Source organism: Calidris pugnax, unplaced genomic scaffold (genome assembly GCF_001431845.1).
Source record: "Calidris pugnax isolate Ruff unplaced genomic scaffold, ASM143184v1 scaffold435, whole genome shotgun sequence".
NCBI lineage: Eukaryota > Metazoa > Chordata > Aves > Charadriiformes > Scolopacidae > Calidris > Calidris pugnax.
The window spans coordinates 1,331,725-1,354,813 of record NW_015091240.1 but is presented as its reverse complement, the minus strand read 5'-3'; the positions used below and the strand labels follow the sequence as shown (position 1 = coordinate 1,354,813).

Below are 23,089 nucleotides of genomic sequence, written 5' to 3'. Positions count from 1 at the left end.
CACACAACTCACATACAGTTATTTTCTTTTGACAGTTACGGCAACGCACTGGCTATGTCTATGCTTTCTAACAAGGGTGGCCATGGTGACCCTGAAGTCTCCCTCAGCCATCTCCCATACTGTGCCCCTGCAGCCCACCCCTTCCTAGGGTAGTAGGCAGAGGAGGTCACGCTGGCCGTGGCCCCACGGGAGCTCTCTTGTCCCTCCACTGCCAGAGGTGTTCACTGGCACTAACAGGAGCTTACAGGCTTGGTCAAGCCTTTGGGATCCACCACACGACCAGAGGAAATTTCTAAATAACATATCTAGGTTTTTTTATCTCTTTAGGTAACTCCCTGGAAGGGGTTATGACTTAATTGAATCTTTTCTGAAAGCTTATTCAAGAAGCCTAAATTTAAAAAAATACATAAATTTAAAATACCATTTTAATATTCCAAGGCAGACACACAAAGCTTTAGAGGACATTGCTGTGCATTAGTAGTCAGTATTATTTGTGCCCCACAGAACACAGAAATGGCATCAATCTACGCCCTTGCTTTCATTTCTAAGAGAAATTGAATTCAAGGGATGTGCAGCATCCCCAAGCTAAGAAATGGCCCTTCAGCCATCAGGTGGTGCTGTGAATCCAAACAAATATGTGCCACAAAACCAGATGTAAGACATGGGATTTCCTCTGCAAATGAAAAGGTTACATTCTCTGCAAGTCAACAGTGTGTTAATTGCAGCATAACACAGTAAAATTATACCCTCTCAATTTCAGGGATTGCACACAAGATAAACCTGTTTCCTTACTAAATGCCTACACAAAATGTTTTTACATTTGAGTGATCTTGCTATTGAGTAATATTCTTCTTTATTGTGAAAGTGATAGAAAAATGCTATCATTTGGATTACTTAATTGCTTCCCTGACAAGTCTACTCACTCCCTCAGGAACTGCAGAGAGGGAAAAAGGTATGTGGTCACGTAATTAAAGGCTGTCATCTGTAGTCATGGTAGTCTGCATGAAGGATTCATGGTTACCTAAATTCTCACGTTTTCTAATTTTGAGTGGTTGACTCAAGTCAGGTTTTTTGTATGCAAGATAATTAGATCAGAGAAGGGTACAAAATGTATTTCCTTCACAGAAGAATGGCAGCCCAGTATGATGCATATAAAGGAAGCAAAAAAGAGCCGTGAAGGCGTTACAATGGTATTCTTCTAGAAGGCTTGAGGTTTTTAAAGCTGCAATGTAAAACACTGCAATCAATTATCAGTTATCATTTTCCACAAACCGCAGCTTAAAACAAGCATATGTTTAAATTCTGAAGGAAAATTCAAGAACATATTGTCAGCCTATGGCAAAATCTCCCCACAGGCTTTTAAACTTTTTTTATATCAAATGATGTATTACTCTATCCACTGCAATGATTACTTCTGGACAATTTCTGCAGAGATGTTGTCTCAAAAACACCTACATTACCTCCTTCCACTTGGGAGCTGTGAACTAAGTATTCCCTTTCAAATGTTATTGATGAGCTTTACACTTTCTTTGTTGTATTTAGTATTTGTCACTGACTTCCAAGGGGCAGCCCACAGAGTAAGCTCTGGCTCTTACCCGAGCTGTGGAGGTGAAAGGATGAAAGAGGGAGAGAGACTGTAATAGTCCATCTACACATAATGCTCCCATATATCTCACAAGCCACATAGAAGAGATTACAAAACTCAGTAGCAGAAATCTTTCATCCAAGCTAACAGAGTTCTCAGTGAAGATAATACCAGGGAGAAATGACAGCCCATGCAGAGAAGATCCCCAACTCAGAAGTGCAGTCAAGCCAGCAAGATCACTCATACTGGCAGCTGGCACAAGGAGGACATTTCACATCACCCATCTTCCGGCACCTGAACTGGTCAGGGGGGTGGGTTGCCCAGCCACCTTTGTCCCCCTCCAGAAACAATGGGCAAAGAGTGAGACTCTTTGACAAGGCTGTTCCTAAAGCACCAAAAGCGGATGTCCTACCAGAGTGCGAGCGCTCGCTTGGGTTCTGGCTCTCTTCTGTAGCAGCCCCTCTCCTTCCACTGACGATTGGTTTCATTATCCATTCCCTACATCACTTTAGGAAATGACGATCACAGCAGTTGGCATGTGACAGATGTCCCAGGAAAGTGGGATGTCAGAGGAACACATCTGCACATCACTCAGCTGTGTTCACTTAAAAAAAACAACCACAAAAAACCCACCCAAAACCAAAAGAAGTGTCTCCCCTGAGTAGGCCTGCAACGCTTCTCTGTTACATGTGTTTACAGTAAAATGAGGACAATCATTAGTAACAATTTGAAAAAGGAAACTGAAAAATCAGTTAAACACAGCTGGGTTCCAAGGTTCCTTCCTTCTTGAAAGGTTTGAGAAAAATAAGCCAATGAAGGATGTGTTTTGCCTTGACTTCGCAAAAACAAAGCTGAACACGCATCCCACATCTGATGGAAAGCCCTCTCCAGGCCTTTTGGCTCAGCAGGCTGGAAGAGCACCTTGTGGTCCTTTGAGATGACTCCTGCAGCACAGGTGTGCAAATGGGAAACACTATGGCTTCTTGCAGGATGCTTCCCGGGCACACGGGGCACGGCTGGCCCCGTGCAGAAACCTGGAGGCTGAACAGGAGCAGCCATGCACTCGCACCAACTGTTTTTTTCACTGAATTTCTAGAGTTGGAAGGGACCATAGAGATCATCTAGTCCAACTCCCCTGCTGAAGCAGGATTGCCTAGAGCTAGAGCATGTTACTCAGGACTGCATCCAGGCGGGTTTTGAAAATCTCCAAAGAAGGGGACTCCACAACCTCCCTGGGCAGCCTGTTCCAGGGTTCCGTCACCCTCACCGTGAAGAAGTTTCTCCTCATATTTGAGTGGAACCTCTTATGGTCCAACTTGTGCCCGTTGCCCCTCGTCCTCTCGGTGGGAACCACTGAAAAGAGTCTGGCTCCCTCCTCCTTCAACCCTCCCTTGAGATACTTGTAGGCGTTGATAAGGTCTCCCCTCAGCCTTCTCTTCTCCAGACTAAAGAGTCCCAGCTCTCTCAGTCTCTCCTCATAAGGGAGATGCTCCAATCCTTGAATCATCTTTGTAGCCCTACGCTGGACTCTTTCTAGTAGTTCCCTGTCCCTCTTGAACTGGGGAGCCCAGAACTGGACACAGTACTCCAGTTGTGGCCTCACCAGTGCAGAGTAGAGGGGGAGAATGACTTCCCTTGACCTGCTGGCTACACTCTTCCCTATACAACCCAAGATACCATTGGCCTTCCTGGCCGCAAGAGCACACTGTTTACTCATTTTCATTTTACTGTCCACCAGGACCCCTAGATCTTTCTCTTCAGTAGTTGCCTCTAGCGGGTCCACCCCTAACCTATACTGGTACCTGACATTTTTCTTCCCCAGGTGCAGGACCCTACACTTTTCCCTGTTGAACCTCATGAGGTTCTTCTTTGCCCAGCCCTCCAGCCTGTCCAAGTCTCGCTGGATGGCAGCACAGCCCTCCGGGGTGTCAGCCACTCCTCCCAGTTTGGTATCATCAGCAAACTTGCTGAGGATACACTCTGTCCCCTCGTCCAGGTCACTGATGAATATATTAAACAGCACGGGTCCAAGTATTGACCCCTGGGGGACTCCACTGGTTACAGGCTTCCAACTTGAACCTGCTCCATTAATAATTACCCTTTGGGACCTGTCACAGACAAAAGCAACTACTAAAACCAAGTGAAAAAAAAAAAACCATTTCTCCTCCCCCTCAGAAAAAGAAAACAAACCCAAAATAACTGAAGGTTGCTTCTTCTGCTAACCTAGGCTCAGTTCAAGGAATAACTTGAGTCTGTCCTAGTCTTCGAACAGATCTAAAATTACAACAATATCACACAGGAAAAAAAAAGCCAGCCAATTTTCTCTCAGCACTCAGCAATAACAAAAATCTACTCAAGATGGAATCACATCATTGCACACTGAAATCTCAGTCTGGGACTTTTTTTTTTTTCCATTGCATTCCTGTAGCTACAGAACAGCTGGGATAAATCTCTTGCCAACTAAGACTTCAAAAGCCTCACACCTAGTAACCATACATTCCCCCAAAGAGGCATCACTAAGGAGTATTATTCTTCTTGAATTATTGAATTCATCCAGCTTTTGGCCTCATGCCTCACAGTTACAAGATAAATGCTTTTAAAAATCAACCTGAAGTAGACTGTCACCTGGAAACGATGAATTCTTGCTCAAGTGCACACAAATCATGAATGATGAGGAAGAGGCTGATTTGCTTCAGTCAGTGAACATTAAGGTCATTGCATTCAGCTGACTGCTTACTTTGCTGGGCCACTTGGGTGCCTGCGTGTCTGAACGTTACACTTTGGCTGGCGAGATGCGAGGATGCGATCTCTCAGTGAGCTGCAGGTGCAATTTATGCACCGAGCTAAATGAAGTCTGGTTGCAAATGCCTGGCTTTTAAACTGCTGTGAAAGGTCTAAGGAATATGAAGGGCAGACATATAGCTAAGAAGGTAACTTCTATGTTTTCCAGTACTGCCAGGATCCAGCGATGTATTTCATTGTGAACTTGGTTTCAAACTGCAATCTTCCTCCTGGTTCATTGCTTCTGTGTGTGACCCTCATTTCAATAATCTAATTTCCTCCCCAGATCAGAGCATCAATTCTAGGGGAAGGGCCAGATGCCTAGCAAAGAAACAACAGCACTGTAAGCCAGCCCGTCAGGATTTCCACACAACTCCATCCACATCAGGCAATGGAGACTCCCCAAAGCATGCCTGAAGGAGAGGGCAGGCATAAGGAACAAAATGTAAGGGTGGTTTACAATTCTACTATTAAGCCTTTAACCCTTGGTAATCTGCCACTTTGAATTCCCCTAGTAACCCCGTTGGTGGCAGTGCCCATGACAAGGTGGAGGTCTGCAATATGAGATTTAAGCAGATGACTCAAAACGCTTAGAAGGTCTGAGGCACCGGTTGGAAGATCTCAGAGGCAGCCCCAGAATGGTCCAGGCAGGAAGCCTGGGACAGGTTTAAACTACTAATTTTAACACACTCATAAGCATAAATCTGAAATGCATACACAGTCACTGGTTTGGAAAAACAATTTTCTTTTCTGAAACTGGTAAGAAGGAAAGACCCTGTGTTTATACAGGTTGAGCCCTGTAGGCTGACATGACCTTCCAGATGTCTTTAAAACACATCACAAAGCAGCTGCTGCTGCCGTCTGTGATGGTGAAATTTACTGTAGCTTGGCAGTGGTTCTGCAGGCTATCCAGAAGTCAGGACCTTAAATCCTACCAACAGCCTGTCACAGATGGTACGGCAGAGGGGAAAAAAGAGATTCTGAAACGCTGAGAGAAAAAGTAGGCCATGTAGCTGCTGATCATGATATAGTTTCCTGGATAGCAGAACTTTACATCTAACATATGCTGCAACTCAATATTCCTCAACAAGTCAGAGGCCTCCATGAATTACTGTTAAATTTGCCAAATGCTCTGTGGTTCATTTCCACTACTAACATGGGAGACTGCATTAAGAACGTGGTCAGGACGCCTCCTCAGAGATGCTGTATATTCACACAATATTGCATCCACAGAGGAGACATGAACGTACTACAAATATACGCTCACATTATGCAAGAGAACAGATTCCACCCGCCCCATTCCTGTCAGCTAGTTTAGGTCATTTTACCTAAATCTACTGCTTCTCTTGACCATAACTGCACCCTCTGTGTTTGTCCAGTGCGTTAAAGAAATGAAACAAACTCAGGTACACCCTCTTGGAGATGCCTCTTTACAACAGGTAAAGCTATATAACGGTCTACAACCATTTCAGTAGTGTCTTCTGGGCTTAAAATCGAATTTTTATTAATTGCAAAGCATAAGCCTTAATTTGCTGCAGTTTACACAGATTTCTTTAAATGTAACCATTTCTATTCCTGTGTCCTTGTCTGCATGTTTTACACCACCTACTGAGGTTAATACCATTTCCAAGTCACTCATCTCCGAGTGTGACACCCGTGTGTTTGGCCACTCACCAGCATGCCTACACCACTCAACGGAGCAGATACCCCCAAACAGCCCCCACAAAGGCTAACTAACAAACCAAAGCACACAGCACAGTCACCATGCCAGGCCAGCTCCTGCGTTTGGGAAGGATGCTGGCCTGAGTGTACGAGCTGTTCTTCCCTCTTGTCTGCAGATTCACATCCTTCCCTTCCTGCACAAGGTACAGCCACCTCTCACAGCTCACTGACCTCACCTGTGAAGTCAAATACTCTCATTCAGCTGAAAATAACACCATTTTTCATGCTAGTATTTCTGGTGCGATACTGTATCAATTTTTTTTTTTTTTTTCTGAGGTCCACTGCTAAATGGACAGATCCCAAAGCTTCATTTCACGTCGGCTGTCACGGTCACCTCCTCAGACTCTCAGGTTCTACCAGGCATAATGTAGGTGCTCCAAACCTGTGCAGCTGGCTCTAGGGCATTGCTACTGCTCAAGAGCATATATTATTGCATTCTTAACCAAAGGCCCTAGTTATTTTCTACATACACATTACAATATTTGATTGAGAGGTGTCTTAGTTCCTCCTCCTTCTCCCAATCACATTAGCTTTCCATCTAACCTTAAGATCCTACTGTAGAGAAGCAACAAAGTAAAGGAAAATCATATTAAACCCTAAAGTAATTCTACTTTGATCATGCTTCCCAAGAATCTTGGCCAGTATCTTGGCTTTAAAAATATGTTCCAGTAACTCACTATTTTAAGCTCCTATGATACCAGAGACATGTAATAATTCACTGGGCAGAAAACTTCCCACAGGCATTTAAATATTGAAAATTCTCATGTCCTAGATATGGTCCCTTTTGTGCTTTTTCAGCATGTGGTGCATGACCCAGACAGAGAGATCACAGCTAAAAAGGTATTACCTCTGATGATCCCTCGGGAACTATTGCTACCTTGGGAGCCTTTATGGGTAAGGTTAGAACAAATCTAAAGCTATTCTACTCCACCTAACTGGCCTATGGCAGTTGTAGTAAAAAGAGAGAATAGATGTTCAGCCACAGGTCTCTTTGCAGGGCTGGCTTTAAGGTCTAATCATCAGGTTTCCACTAGAATCAAAGTTTTCATTTATAAGAGAGCTGAAATGCCAGAAAAAAAAAAGGTACTTTATGAGACAGCAATTTGTCTTGAACACATACAATGACCGCATTGGTCCCTTCGCGCATTTTCTAATTAAGTTGATGGAAAGACAAATTACACAGATCTCTAAGGAAATAATAGTTTAGAAAATCTGGATTGATGGACAGTTGTTGAAGCTATTTGGTTACCTAAGAACTCTGTGGGACTGTTCCATGTATCTGTTCTGCGGGCTGTCTGTGTAACCAGGGTTTGAAATGCCTGTAATTTAGCAGCTCTACCCCGCAACACTGTTTTTTCTCAAGACATCATTGTATCAATCTATGCCTTTTTAGACAGGTGATATTTGGAGCCAGGCTGGAATCCTGTATTCCTTTACACAATAAGCTGTGCTGTTCCATAAACTACAAAAGCATAATATTCAAAGAAATAGATGTGTTTCTGTGGCTCTAGACAAGTTCAATTTATTTTCATATTATTTCACTACATTGGCCTCTGCAAGCAGCTTTCATTGTCAAGATGGCATCCTTTGCTATGAACAGCCCTCTTTGTGCAGTAGTAGGAAGAACAGCACGCCAAGCCTGTGATGAATGAAGGTTTCCTATTCTAAGTGCCATGTCAAAGATGCATTTGGCATTGTCCCATTTCTAGCCTTTAGGAACATGTAAAACTTAATCACTGGATCACTGCTTTCAAAGCCCACTGTGGTCCATAAAAAAATACTTGTGTCCTTAAAGTTACTCCATATGAGACCCAAAAGAGCACATGGGCTACATGAGTACCCTTGGTGGAGTAGGTGAAAAATATCCACAAAATAAATAGCCTGGGATAATTTGCTATGGCAAAAAAAATTTACAGTAGTCTGAAGGTCAAATGGAATGAAAACATGGTTTTAATCTTCTTATTTACTTATAAATCACTGATATTTTAGGTCTGCTAAAGTCATTTATAGAGATTTTCACATCACAAGCTGGCATGCCTGTTATATATTGACCTAAATTCACCTTCCATAATTTTGTGAATCCCCAGAATGTTATCCTACAAGTGGAGTCACCAGCATCTGGGCCTGCTAGACTGTAAAGCACGGTACAGAGAGTTTACAGAATTCCAGTGGTTCCGAGACATTTATCAACAGTTCTTCAATATTACTATATCATTTTCCCCCAACAGATCTCTACCTAGGGTAAGACGTAGGCAGATAACCAACTAAAATCTCTGCTGAACTGAGGAAACAGTTAAGCCTCCCTCTCATCCCAACTTTGGGATTGACTCCTTTCATCCTTTAATATATACTGACTTAGTGCTTTTTCCCCAGCTACAAGCCTAGGTCCTTCTTCAATACACATGACCAGAAAGGTGGCTCTTCAGTGAGGAATATGAAACGTGCCTGTAGTCTGCTTGACCTATTCTGACCATTGCTAATGAAACCCGTCTCAAGCTGGGTGAGCTCCCATTTTTATCTTTACATACTAATTTTCTTCGCATCAACCTTTCTTAACTAGAACAGAGTATGCAATCTGGAGAAAACAAACAAAGACTAAAACTTACCATCTGATTCGGAGGCTGCTCTGAAAATCAAGTAGCTGCTTGGAAGAGGCTGTGTGATCGAACCGACATTTTCTCCCTTTGGGCCCTGGAAATGCACACAGACAAAAAGACGTAAGGCACACGAGATGCAAGGGACCGTTCAACGTCTTTCTGCCCTTCCTGGGCAGAGTGTTTGTTTGTGATAAGAAAGAAGGAAGGAGCAGATGGAGTAATTTAGAGAGACTCATTAGTAATCACGATATTGCCGCTGGAGCTCCAAAGCAGTAATGAGCTCTGACGTAAAAGAGACTTGGTCTAACCTCTGCTCAGCCCCAAACCTACTCTGTTTATTCAGATCCTCAGGGATGGAAGAGTCTCATTCCTGTTGCTTGGGACAAAAACAGTCAAGTATTTGCTATTAGTCACCTCTGTGCAACACCTGAATGGACTGTTCCATGTGGTGCACGTCTGTCTGCAGCCTGACACACTGGCAACTAAACACCCTTTACGTGACACCATAGAAGTGGCAGAGCCCACACCTTGTGCTGTGAGTGCCTCTAGCAGAGAGGCAATGGCAGCTTTTCTGGAAGGAAGCAAAGGGGAAACTGCATCCTGCAAACCTGTCTGTGGGGAAGGAAGAGACAGGGCAAACCACAGGCTGAGGACCAGAGGTGTCCCAGCATGGGCCCCTGCTGCTGCGTTGCAGCCCTTCACCTCTACGTCCAGACCCTTTGAGAACTTCTATGCTGTGGTGCCTGGGGTGCTGGCCATTTCAGGCTTTAACAAAAACAGGCTTTCCTTGTTTATGCTGCCATTAGTTTAGGAGCTGTGGCAAAAAAGATTATAAACTTGTAAACATCCTGTCACAATCCCTTCAACATGAGCCTCCAAGGAATGACTGCCAGGGAAGCAAAGTCCATCTTGGATTAGAAACTTCTTTGAGCAGAACCACAGGCTCCCGCTTTGATCTCCTCCCTGTTTCCTCCTCTCTTGAGCTCCAGAATATGCTGAAAAAAAGCAGTTCCTGTACCTGGTGAACACAGTTTCATATACTCCATGGTATGGAATTTATGCCACAACGTGGCTGAAATAAATGGGAGTCCCTCCTCCTTCCTTGCCTTTCCAAAGTTACTACCCTTCCTCCAGTTCCTTCTCCTCCTCACTTCACAACAAACAACATGAAAGCAGATCCTTTTTTAATTATGCAGACACCATGTCAGAAAACCATACAGAGCAGAAAACATCACCAATACTCTCATGACCACTATGCCAACTGCAGGGTGGAACAAGCAATTTTTTCCAGGATGCTCAAACACAGATTTCCTTAAGTTTCTAGAGAATACCATACAATGCTGAAAATCTGTAGGGAAATTTTAGCAGTTTGACTGTGACTCTCCTCCTTTACATGGGCCTTCATAGCATCCCATCCTGCTCCTTGAAAGAAGGACTTCTCCTTAGCATTAGTTTGTAAGCAGGGAAACTGACTACTGGTGAAAACTGCTCCTGTATACAAGTCTCTTGTAGTTAAATGGTGGTTTTCTCTGGATTTTTGGTTTTGAGTTCCACTCAGAAAGCAAAAATTTTGAAAGAATGAAGAGTGCAAGCATAGGACAAACATTAAATGGTATCTGTATCTACTCCGTGAAGATGCAGTGCTGGGAAGACAGCAGTCTCCAGTTTAGCTTCTCATGTCTACATCTGCAGGGTTCTTCTGCTGCCAGGAGAAATTGGGATCCTTATTACTTGCCTCTTTCTCCCCTCTCCTCTTCCACAAGAGGTTCACAAGATTAAGACTGTTTAAAGGCTTAATAGCCAGGACAGGCAAAGTTGGGATTTGATTAGTGATCCAGAGCAGAGCAGCTCAAGATATTAGTAGTGACATTAATGCAATGAAACATCATTCCCAGTGGCATCTTTCCCTTCAGTAGCTTGCAGCTGAGCAGGGCATTGGAGAATTGTTGGTAACACCATTACTTGTGTTTTCAGTCCAGAGGTTTTGATCTGTTGGAGGAAAAACCTTACAACAAAACAGTACAGATCCAGAGAACTGAAATTAAAGAAAAAAAAAAGAAAAAGAAAAGAAGGAGGAGAAGGAAAGGAGGGGATAACACAAGGTCTTAACAGACATTTAGGCATGTGGATAAACAGAAGAAGCAGCCAAGTCACTCTGTCAAGGAAACATATTCAACAGTAAGGCATGCTTATATATGGAGGGAACTGTTTCCCACAGGAAGAAGAGGAGAAGAAGAAAAGAGGCCATAAAAATGGTCAACATCTCCACAGAGTAAATGAGGTTCTGTATCTGCACAGTAGAGATAATGATGCTTTCTGTCTCCCAGCCTTTGAGCGTTGTGCCTGTTTAGAGTCTAAGACCTCCAAGACAATGACCATCTCTGACTAAAAGTGACTGTGAGTGCTGCACAGGGACCCGGAGCTCAGCTGCAGCCTCTAGACAGCACAACTAAGAAAGGATCATCTTCAGATCATTCCTGTCTTTACATTTGATTTGAGACTCAAAAGGCATTATCAAACAGGGGTTGATTAGGCTTTGAAAAATGGAGTGGATCACACTGTTTTAGATAGTGTGGCAAGACATCTAGTCTTGGGAAGTCATAAAGCAAAGCTTAAAAAAGAGAAAAAAAATCTCTTGTGTAAGCAGTACTGTGAATAACTGTAAGGATGAAGATGAAATTAACCGTGCTGTATTATGAAGCAGAACAAACAACTATAAAAAAGCAGCATAAACCCATTACTAAAACTTCTTTCTCTAAAGGAATGACTCAAAGCTCTTAAAATTAACAAATTTAAAATTATATATATTCCCACATTCAGTGGGTCAGACCCCGACTCATTTAGCACTGTAAATTCATGCCAGAACAACCTACAGTCGATTAAAGCCTTCCCACACCACACTGTTCAGCTGGCGACTGAGCAAGCTCAAAGGGAAATAATGAACTTTTCCAGGACATTTATTTGGGACGGTCAGGCAACCCTTGCCAGCTGATAGCCCTACTCTCCCTCCGTAAGCCAGAGGACAAGCACCCACACTCTCACACTAATTACTAGAGCAGCATTCCCTGGTGTCCTGCTGTCATCCCAGCAAAAAGTCTCTTCCCTGAAGCAGCGTGGGATCCCACGGCCTTCCCGTGACGGACAGAATGCCTCTGTGGCAGCATTTGGAGCACGCCGGGGAAGATTTTCTTACTGCTGCTTGCGAGGCTGGCTGATTTTGAGACCTTGGTGTGTTTGGCCTTGGGTTTATAAAGGCCTGGGCAGAGCAAACAGGTAGAAGGTCTAATCCATTTGCACTGTGAAGGAGTTTCAGGCTAAAACACTCAAAAAGCCAGGGAAGAAGTGTATAATAAAGGACTGTCTCCTCTCAGGGATATACTACTAAGATAGCTCTAGAAACCAGAGAGCTTTATAGGAAGACCAGTTCCCTGCTGCGTGTATTTAGCCTTCCGCTATAAGCAATGGCCTTACATCTTACCTACCTAGCATTTGAAAGGCACCTCAAAATTTCATCTGGCTCTAACTGCACATCAAATTTAATTGTCTAGCTCAACTACAAGTGTCTAGGGCACTGCTTGAACCAGACATTTGTTTCAGGGCTGAGGCCCACAGTTAGATCCAAACATTTGCTGAGGAGCCAGGCCAACATGTACAAAGGTGAGTTAGCTGGAAGTCTGCTATGTGAGTCAAAACTGGACCATCAACTCTAGTCCGGAAAATAATTGAAAATTTCACAAGCCATTTTAGCCAAGAGTGAAAGTTGTTTAGCCAGATCTTATTTCTGTTGTGGCAGACAGTAACTTGGGGTTTTCCTTAAACTCAGGCTAATCTATATTTCATGAGAAACGGGCTTTCTTTGCACAGTTATACATAACCAATTTAGATCAGTCTATTCTGCTCCAGTTGCTTTAAAAGAAGGCCATGAAATGACATAAAACGAAACAGTATTTTTAGCAGTTTCAGCCTTAAACTGTTGTCAGAGTGCAGACAGCTTCTTTGACATCAAGTAGTTCAGTGGTGGATTTCTTCTTGATGTGTATTTTGGTGTTCACCTTGTGGCTGAAAGCACCTATCACATAAAAATCCAGGCTGAACTCAGGTTTCAGGAAATATCCTACCATGCAACTCAAATGTAGCTTTCTAAGTATCTGTCTCAAGTGACTCAGAATATTACTTTGACCTGAAAACTCAAATCTCTTGGGACTTCCTCTAGTACACAAATATTTCCAGAGATATATTCCCTTCATATTTAATATACTAATTTCTGTCATACACTTTCTCAAGAGACACAAGAATTAGATACACATACACGCATGCAAATACACTTACACATTAATAAAAACTCCGCTTTCTTTTGGATGATTCATTCAAAGGGAAGGGCACTCTGACATAACACTTCAGATCTGTCAGCAACGTTACTTTTCACTACCTGACTGTAGTTTTGATTCTACTTTTTCACTACCTCTCCTGATTGTGCTTTTCAGAACAATTCAGTTGACCTGTCAAGTCACAAGGAATTTTTTTGTTGATGGATAGCAGATGATTGACAACCTTCTCAGGTGCATGGTCTGTATTAAAAAAGCATAAAAACTCAAACCTGCGTTTTGAGAAGCAAGATAGCAATGAAACCTTTGGGACTTAAAGCAAAAGATCTGTGCATCTAGGCACAGATTAGAGCTGAGCTACTGACAGAAAATAGCAGCTCTTAGCCCTGGTTGTTGAGGTTAATTTTAATTCTCTCCTCCTACCTTATTAAGAATTGCAAGACTTTTTCTAGTGATTGTATAGCTGTGTTTAAAACTGTTCAATTAACTGCAGGGATGAGCAGGAGTGAGGCTGCTTGATCTGCTCCCACAGGGCTCCCCTCCATTTTGTCAGAACTTCAGATGCCAATGACAAATGCCTTCATTGCTCTCACGAGTCTTTCCAAGTAGATTTACTCTGCTGAACACCATGCAGCAAGGCAGCAGCTTGCAATACCTTGCTTACACTGGTGATGTCTCCTAGAGAATTTATGTCTGCAATAACTCTGCTGAGTCACTGTTTTTAATGGGGAAACAAGACTTCAGGAACATTTAAGCTTTCTCTTCAGGGTATCCAACAGATGTTGTTCTTGGTGCCTCTCAGGAGGTACTCAGGTCTTCCTCTTTGCTCATAGGCATTAGTTGGTTTTTTTTTTTTTGCCTATTCTTACAGGCAATAAGAAAAAGAAATGCAGCTCTTTAAAATTTGCAGGGAGTTATTTGCAGAAGTGTGAGGAACTATTAATCATTTGTGTTACAGGGAGATGCAAAGGTCACTGCAGGACCCACTGTATGTACAGGAAGAGACTGTCTCAGCCTGTGAGCAACAACAGACTGAAGAAGAACTCGAAGGACAGAAAACCTTGCTATTTCCATTTCAAAGAGGAGAAAATTAAGGCAACCTATCCAAAGCCACAGTTTTGGGCAACAGTCAGTCCTGAGCAGACCACTGAGTTCCAAGTTCATTGCAAACAAAACCAAACCTCAGAGGTGTTAAAAAAAAATCAAATGATTAATCAGTTCTTTGTCACTTTGCCAGCCCTCTTCCAGTGTTGCACAAAGCATTTGGTGCTTTGTGGGTCCTTCTTTTGGGGAAGTCAGTTAACCGGATCTATTCCTCATCTCTTTTTAAGATGTAGGCCATGGCTTGATATAGCTTCCAGGTATCTCTTTTCTGGCACTAACATTTCCCCTTTCCACAGTTTATGCATATATCTATACACCAAGAATGAGACAACTGTACAACTAATTACAATGCAGCATGTTCCTTTGATGTCATACCATGATCAAGCTTCGTTGTCTTTAATCTTTTTATGCAGTCAATTCACCATCCCTAAAGCAACTGAAGAACTGAAAATCTAGATAATATCAATGCTATACGATACTACTGCTGAGACACTTTGGTGACCAAGAATAGGTTGTTCAATTCATTAGGATTGTTACCTTTACAGCCCAGATTGATTGATCCAAAGGATGAAAAAGTTTAAAACAGAAACCATCCTTTTTGGAGGGTCTCTCGATTAGCTCACAAGAATGGAGCAAGATTGTCCCAACCCACTGTCCGTTCTTTGGTGTCTTATAGATCAGCAGCACTCCAGGTTTCAGAACACACCACAGCTTGGTCCAACTTTTCAGAGTTCCACGAATCTGGAGGGAAGCAGGGCGAGAATAAAAAGTTGCGTTTATGTTGCTCCTTGAAAGAAAACCAGTATTTATTCAGTATGTATACAGTATTTCCAGTATGTGTTTCTCCTAAGGCCACACTATGATACACCTCCGTAGGAAGATTCCCTGCATTATCTGAAGAGTCTTAGGGATCTCGTAGCAAAATCCCATACCTTGTAAATCTGGCTATCAGAATCTAGTTTTCATATTTTTATTACTGGCTTAGTGTTAGCAGCTTGCTTAATTTTTTAGGCAACCAGCACTGCTGGCCCATGTAAGAGTGATTTGTTAATAATCATGGAGGACACACCAATTAGAACATTGCATAGAAAAATGTTACTGCTAGTCTAATTCAACTTACAAGTCATTTTAATAGTGTTCTGCAAAACAGAGCTATTAATGGGTTTTGTCAAATACCCCATTTTTAAAAGCACTCTCTCCAGCTGGTTTACTTCTCTGTCAAGCTCAATGCACACTCTCTCTTGTATAGAAGACATTAAATCTGATAGCATATATTAAAGATAACAGCTTTAAGAATGGGGAAGTTTCTCAGTAAGGTTACATTTTGCCTAAGGTCTTCTTGACTTCAACATACATAGGCCAAACCTCAAGTCTTAGGTTGGTGCTCTATTTTTGTGGCCCAGCATCGTTTGTTGCTGAACCAGATATTTCCAGCCACAGCAAACATGCAACAGGTATTTTGTATTTTAAAAAAATCTCAGTGTTTATCTATCACAAACACTAAACAGTATGGAAACATTTTGTTGTCAATGTGATTTCTCAATAAACACATCTTTTCTGGCCTCTAATACTGATCATAGAACAATGTTGGAGGTTTTTCACTCTGGTCAAATGCAATTGTACAGTTTCATGAAATCCCTAAGTTATTTTTTTTATTTTATTTTAAGAGCTATATGTTTGGTGATGTTTGGAAATTAAGTTTTGCTATAATAAAAGCAGCAACCAATTCACTATTAGTTGAGAAGACTAAATGGCCACAGATGAGGAGAAAACCAGCGGTGAAAGGTAACATCTCTCAATGTCAATCAAAATTTATGTTGCCACATATGAAGTTTCAGGACCTCAATGAGAAGCTGTCACTACTTGAGCCTTGGCACAAGGAGAAATTACAGTTGTCATCAGGTCCAATATGTTTCATTCTGTGCTGTGACAACACAAAATCCAACTGTCAATAGAACAAGCTGTATCTGCCCATTTCCAGGCTGTTACTCTGCCTATTCTCTCTCCAGTACGAAGACACGCCTATGGGAAGAGATGTCCTTTCCTTCTTCCTTTCAGAGAGGAAGAAAGAAACATCATCACTTCCTTTTGTGCTATGCACTTTTTGAGACCCTGTTGCTACTTAAGGATGTGGACTAGATGGATTCATTTAGGTTAAGATGAAAAGTAAATATTCCCCGTAACTCCACTTTTCATAGCAGTTATTAAGTCCGGCTTTACAGCAACTTCAACTCAAAATTACTTGGTCTTCCTTCACTCAAAGAAGTGCTAGTGCATAAGTCTCAGACACATCGAGTACTTCTCACTTTCTCTTTTCCTACAGCCCCAGAAGCAATGGTCTGTATGGAATACCTTCAGCCAGTCTGCTGTGATCACTACACTGGGATCCTTCAGAGCGCTGAAGAGTTGTTTGGTAGCCCTTTTCTTCTCCTGTCTGTAATTTTTTTTTTGTACCTGGTTCAGAACAGAGAAAATATAGCAGCAGTAATCATGGCCTCTTTTGGGGAGAAAAGAACATAACGCATTAAGGACAGTGCTATGTATAGCACAGCTAGAACATGACCCAGCACAGGTTCCCCAGAAATGAGCACAAGGAAGAACAAAACATAACGAGACAGCAGGCATTTTCTTTGCTCCTGAAGTTCCACTAACTTGGCTTTCCTTTCGGGGGGAATGGAAAGAGGCTGAACACCCAGTCCTCCTCAAATTAAAGAGATTAGTTTAATCCAAACCAAATTATTTATACTTTTAGTTTGGTAGACAAACAAGTGTTCAAGCAATAATTTGTTCGGATTATCTAGACATACCCCTCCTAGCAAGACCAGTGAAGGATTACAATCCTCTCGAGGTGCCTAATGGCTCTGGAATTTATGAACAGAGTGAAATAATTACACTGATTTGTTCTGTTTGCAGTACATAATCTAATCCTGTATCTAAAGTCTGTAAATGCCCTTGGCCTATAATGACTCCTAGAAGACTCAGAGGCTTCTCTGGGTCTTGGGAAATGAGTCAGAGTAGCTCCCAATGGTTTGCTTGGAAGGTACTACTTTTTTTGTAGAAGAAAGTCAGCTGATGCTGACTTGGCTGCTTTGCACATACCTTCAGTGTTTCCTTCTTCGTGAATTTGGCTGTGGGAGACACACACTCTTTGTCAGACCCATTGCAAAGCTTATATTCGATCTGAAAAAAAAAAAGGAGGGAGAGGGAAAACAGGAATGTGTTAACATGATGATGTTAAAGTTATGCTCTAATGAAGAGCAGTTTATATCTTCCAGAAATCTACGAAAGAGCTGGTTGCAGATTTCAGCAGCAGAACACTAAGCAGCCACAGAAAACATGTATTTGCAGTGCACTCGAAACTTCCTTTTTATCCTTACAGTTTATTCTCATAGAAAAATTCTGCATCAAATTTTCTTCATATTTCTCCCATGCAGACATTACTCTTGGTAAAATAAAATAAAATAAAATAAAATAAAATAAAAATAAAATAAAATACCAGCCCCCCCAATTCTTATTCCTAACTTTGAAAACTGGCCATCTCTTTTTAGACTGGAATAAAAATTATGGGTAAGCTGCTATAGATCTTTCAGAACCAGACTTGATATTGACAATGACTGTTGCCCTAACTGAAATATCCAGAAACATGAGCAGGCAAGAAATGACCTAATCATGTTACAGATAATAGAGGAAATCATCATCATCTTGGCCTTGACAAGCAAAGCACAAAATAAGCAGTCACTTCAAATCATGTTTGATAGTGTCAGTGCTGTTTAAATTAATTTTCAGAAGCTGTAGATCTCATGATTGTGCTGATGGACTGAAAAAATGCTTTACTTTTGTTAAACATGGTCACAATATTACTGTTTCCAAAACAATGTATGCTTAGAGATTATAGCTCCCTGGAGCCCAGCTCACTCTGAGAACCCCTACTTGGATAGGTAATGTCAGTAAATCACCCAAATCTTGGGTTAGTGGAATGAAAATTATGGTACAGTATGGACTTTTGCTACTTTTTATGTTGTCTTGGGGAAATTACTTTCTCTCCTTGTAACTCTTTTCCTTCCAACCTTTCATGTGTCTGATGCATTCAGACTGTGATTTTTTGGGATCAGGCAACGCATCTCCTACTTATGCATGACAGTCTTATAAAAAAGTTCAGCCCGTGGCCACCTTGATTTAATGGGTTTGACATAAAAATGAGCTGAACTAAGGAAAAAAACATATCAAATGTAGTTCCCATTTACAAACTTGCTGCTATGATATGAAACAAACCCACTGGGCTCTCAGACTCTCCTCCTGTATCTCATGATTTGATGTAATCATTTTACAGCGCCTTCAGTTTTGAGACCCACTTTCCTGTTCCCTCCCAGTGACACAGAAACCTCTCTGTGAACATTAGTGTGAGCAGGAAAATATTTAATGACAGCCAGATCAATCCTTTTCACATGACTTAGATAAAAACATGCAAATGCATGACCAGATCACAGCAAACAGGTCATCAACTATGTTTTGGAAACTGTGGGAGAAGCAAAAATGGGAGATAAGGGTCCATGTTCATCTGAGCAAACCTTATTCTGGATAATGCAAGATTAGAAATTAGGGGCAGAAGGTGCAATTTTGTAGCAGAGCTAGGGTCACTGTAGAACCTATTACTTATTCTCACATACCTTTATACCTTTACAGTAGTCTTTCACTAAAATAAAAATACAGTTGATGCTTAAGAATAAACAGAGAAATGAAAATTGTGTGATGGCACATAAAGACCAGTGAAGCCCCTGGCCTGACGTTCTAGTTTACAAGTCAACTTGGCATTGGATCCACTCAAATAAAAATGCAAGCTCTGGACTCCTGCAAACTATTCAATATTTGTAATTTTTGTTTTAATAGGAAGCTAAACCTGTCTCCTCTACCTGCAATGCAGCCTCTGATGCATACTCGGTATTTCTGGACATGAGACTTCACTGTAAAAACACAGGATTTATGGTGGGACTGCTGCACAGATACGACATCTGAGCAGAGAATTGTGCCTAAAGGGTCTTTGTCACATTTCAAAGGGCAGTGGTAGACATTTGGGAGATATGCTATAAGCTATTCTTTATGAGGAAACATTTCTAAGTGCTTAAATGTCTCTGAGCAAGAATCCTTCAGAATTATTAGGAGATTATGCTTTCACGATTCAAGACGCATGTTGTCTGAAGCTGGCCAGAAGAATTCTCCCCCTTTCTCCCAGTTAGCAGGGAGAATGTCCTGTCCTCGAGATACAATTATGAGCCAACTGTTTATTGGTAATTTCACTCCCTCCAGCCTGAGAGATCAGACACCGGGAGAAACACTGCGTACTGTCCCTCATTAGCCCGTGCGAGAAGCAGAAAAAGCACAGACGTCCCCGAGATTCTAGGAAATCCTGCTAAGGTGTCTGTACAGCATCAGGATATAATTAATGCTTTTTGCTTAACTAATTAAAACAAGCTACAGTCACTTGTTGTCTAGGCAATTACAGTTTAGCACTTATATAAAGTATAAAACCTTGGCCCCTAAGCTTACTTGGCTTGAGGAAATTTACTTGAAGATGAATTCAGAAAGGCTTCCAACAACCGCCGCAAACCATGCGAACCTGAGCCCTAGCTCTGCTGCTCCTGGGGAACCGACATCAACACAGACAGAGGCGCCTTCACTGCTCTGTGAGCCACACCTGCCTCCTCCTTGGAGTCTCTCCGGGTCATGCCAAAAATAGAATTAAACAACCACAAGGCTCCAAACCTATGACGTTTACACAGAGAGACATTGATTCTGCCTCTTCAGGAGAGCTGACTCGTAGCTCCATGACCAGGGACGTGGCATGCCCCATGTCAGCCGATACTGCTCTGCACGTTATAAAGATGTAGCACACAACAGTGTATGACAGGATGGTCTCCCCTTACACCACCATAGCCTTTAGGAGCTCAATAAATACAGCAAAACTTGTCTGAAATCATTACAAATCAGTCTTTCACTTGGTCAAAGCAGCTGGATTAACAGCCTTGGAGCCTGTTGCAGTGGGTTCCTGAACCACTGTGCTGCTCCCTTCAGGCACTGCCTCTCCCATGTCTGAGCTACGTCCAGACATGCTGAATTTGCCAGCCTTGCCTGGAAAGGGAAACACGGCCACAGAGAGGTATGTGTCTTAAGACAGGCTTAAGAACGGACGAGAAAGAAGCAGCAGTGTAAGTCCCTCACTGCCTGCATAAGACTTTCTAGGCGTGGGAAAATAAATACCTGTGCTGCCATGTCCCAAAAACTGTGACGTACCAGCTGTGTGACAGATAGTGCAGCTTGCTAAAGTGGTTGTAAAATGACCAAGCTTTATGAAGAGAGAGAAAATTTTCTTAAAACCAAGCCACGGACAGGTTTTCAGATATGCCTGACCCAGGACTTCTGTTTTCAGAAACATGACACTGTACCCCAGTTACTTTTTAATGAGGCAAACTGATTGCTTTTCCCTGCTGACTTTGCTTCTTGTTATGCTGATGAAGATGCACCATCACACATCCTTGCAGGCAATCATCAGGTCTAGAGAATAAAAAGCATTGTATTTCTGGGTTTAAAGTTCCCGGCTTTCCACAGGAAAGATGGGATCTAAGGTCCCAGGACTGCACACCCATAGGCCCCCATGCTGCTGGCAGCAATGTACAGTTCCTCCAGGTTTAAGCTACTAAGTGACTTGAAGTAATACGATTACATGTTTTTCATGAATCTGTCTTAATAGCTTGGATTGTACCTTGTGGCATGTGTAAGATTCAATAAATCTGCACCATCAGCTCTAAAGATCCCTAAGACACCGCAGGGCCTTACATCGCTAAGACACATCAAGAGCATTTAATGATGTCCTTCTATAGACCTGCTTTTCTCAGCCTGGCAGAAAACTAAGAGACACCGTTTGTCACCACAGCAAATCTTTCAAGGACACTGGGATAATGCTTGTGCAGGATATCAGAATCTGGCCTTCTCTCTCCGCAGCAATATGTGAACAATATTACCCAGTGATGTGACTTTGTACACTGAGAGGGTAGGGAATCGGTGTCCTTTTTAAAATTAAAAAAACCCACTGGAATATTCTGACAAGAAAGCAAGGGATGCTTTCCCTATACTGACTCTCATAATTCTAAGGAGGAAAGACTGTTAACCTGCCAAAAACATTTACCAGGGAATGCAGCAACAATTGCAGAGGTAAAAAACTGTTGTCTTCTTTTAGTTCTCTAACCAGATCTGTCCTTTCCAGGATGGAGCGATGACCTTGCCAGCTGATGATGGGCTGTGGTCTACTCAGAGACATACTTTTTATCCCAGTTAAGTTTCTATTCCCTTTCATCTCTGTCATGTAGTTCTGGACATCCACTGCCAATTATTAGCAGTTATCACAATACCCTTACGCTTCTGCTAGGCTTTGTAAGAGAGCATACGGAGTCCTCACAATAGTGCTATTCTGATCCTGTGCCTTTTTGGTGACTTCATTTCCAAGAGGAACCGAATCATTTCACAGATAAACAGCGTGTGATCAACTCTGGTGTGGGGGGTGCCAGCCCATCAGCATTGCCCTGCCTTGGATAACAGCTACAGGTATGTGCTGTTGTTTAATGCAAGCAATCCTGGCTGCACAGGACAAACACAGAAAATGTGCAATGAGAGACAAATAGACAGAACTATTCAAAATCAGAACCATTTAACTGAAATCATTCTCAAGCTGTGGTCTGCCTGTTAACAGCAGTGACAGCTTACAAATAGCTCTTTTTTCTTCTTTGCATCCAAGTCAGAGAAAGACAAAATCAGATGGGAATTTGAAGGCAGCGCAAAAGTAGCTGGGGTCATAAGTTACGTTTCACAGAAGCAAAAATAGTCATAACATGGAAGACATGTCCTTGCTCACATGTAATTTCTCCAGTATCTTTTTCACATGTAATTGCTACAGTACTGTATCACTGCAAAAATAAAAGAAATGAAACGAAAGTTCCTGAAGTAGTATAAACACTATGGAGAAGCTGGGTTTAACAGCAGAAGTGAAGAGCTTCTTATTACTGTGAATATTCACAGATATCTCAACCACATTTAAATAACTTTGTTTTCAATTTACTATGAGCAGGTTTTTTTAAAAGCTTTATTCTTTTATTGTGAATTTACAGCTCATCCAGAACAAAGTAAAGTCAGTGAAATGATTCCTACTGACAAACAAGCTTTGCAGTAGGAAAGATTATCTTCAATTAATATGCTGCTTTACAGCAAGTTGAATAATCTTCACCTAGAACACTTTAGTTTGCAAAAACAAAAAAACCCAAACTCTTATTGCAACAATGTTACAAAGACACAGCCACTGTGTTTACAACACTGAAATAGTACTACGATTATCACAGATTGAAAAGCCTGTACAAATAAACAGCTGACATGACAGCAATATCTGGGTAAAATCATTGGTGAAATCCAGCTATCCAAGCAACTCCAAATATCAAGCTATATTACTGTTTAGTGGAATGCTTTGCTCCATTGCGTCAGATTATAGTAATTAAAGAAAAAGTCACAGACCTCATGGGATTTCTATTTGATCATTTAAGTGTGCCTTTCATGGGAAGAACGTTCTGCAAGTTTAAAATATTTAAAGAACATTTTAGGCGAGATGGGAAGTTGCACACTGCGAAAGATACTGTTTCACATGACTGATACAGTTGTAGCACTAAGCAGAAATCTGAGGCAAAGCTTTGCTTTCTCCTCTAGCTATTGACACAGCTTTTGTTCCTAGGCTGTGTTTACACAAATGAAGAAAGTAAGCAAAGAAAAACAACTGGACTTGCAGCTTAAAATATGCTTTGCTAAGTTGTTTAACAAACATTTGAATTTTAGCACCTCCATTTACACTCATCTCTCCTATACAAAACACTACAGAAAGTAATGATGATCCCCAATGACCTAAGCCAACACGATAGGACTGCTGTGGTTTACCCAGAGTT

At 41.8% G+C, this 23,089-nt stretch overlaps 1 protein-coding gene across 5 annotated transcripts in view; it reads right to left on the bottom strand.

Moving 5' to 3' along the window:
• Positions 1-23,089, bottom strand: part of OSBPL5 (oxysterol binding protein like 5) — a 180,081-nt gene that overhangs the window by 30,995 nt on the left and 125,997 nt on the right. For all 5 annotated transcript variants that reach the window (XM_014960061.1, XM_014960064.1, XM_014960062.1 and 2 more), the window contains exons 4-7: positions 17,214-17,294; positions 16,467-16,568; positions 14,652-14,855; positions 8,695-8,779 (exon numbers count right to left, since the gene is read on the bottom strand). In XM_014960061.1, the coding sequence (XP_014815547.1) occupies positions 8,695-8,779; positions 14,652-14,855; positions 16,467-16,568; positions 17,214-17,294 (472 nt within the window). The remainder of the gene's footprint in view (positions 1-8,694; positions 8,780-14,651; positions 14,856-16,466; positions 16,569-17,213; positions 17,295-23,089) is intronic.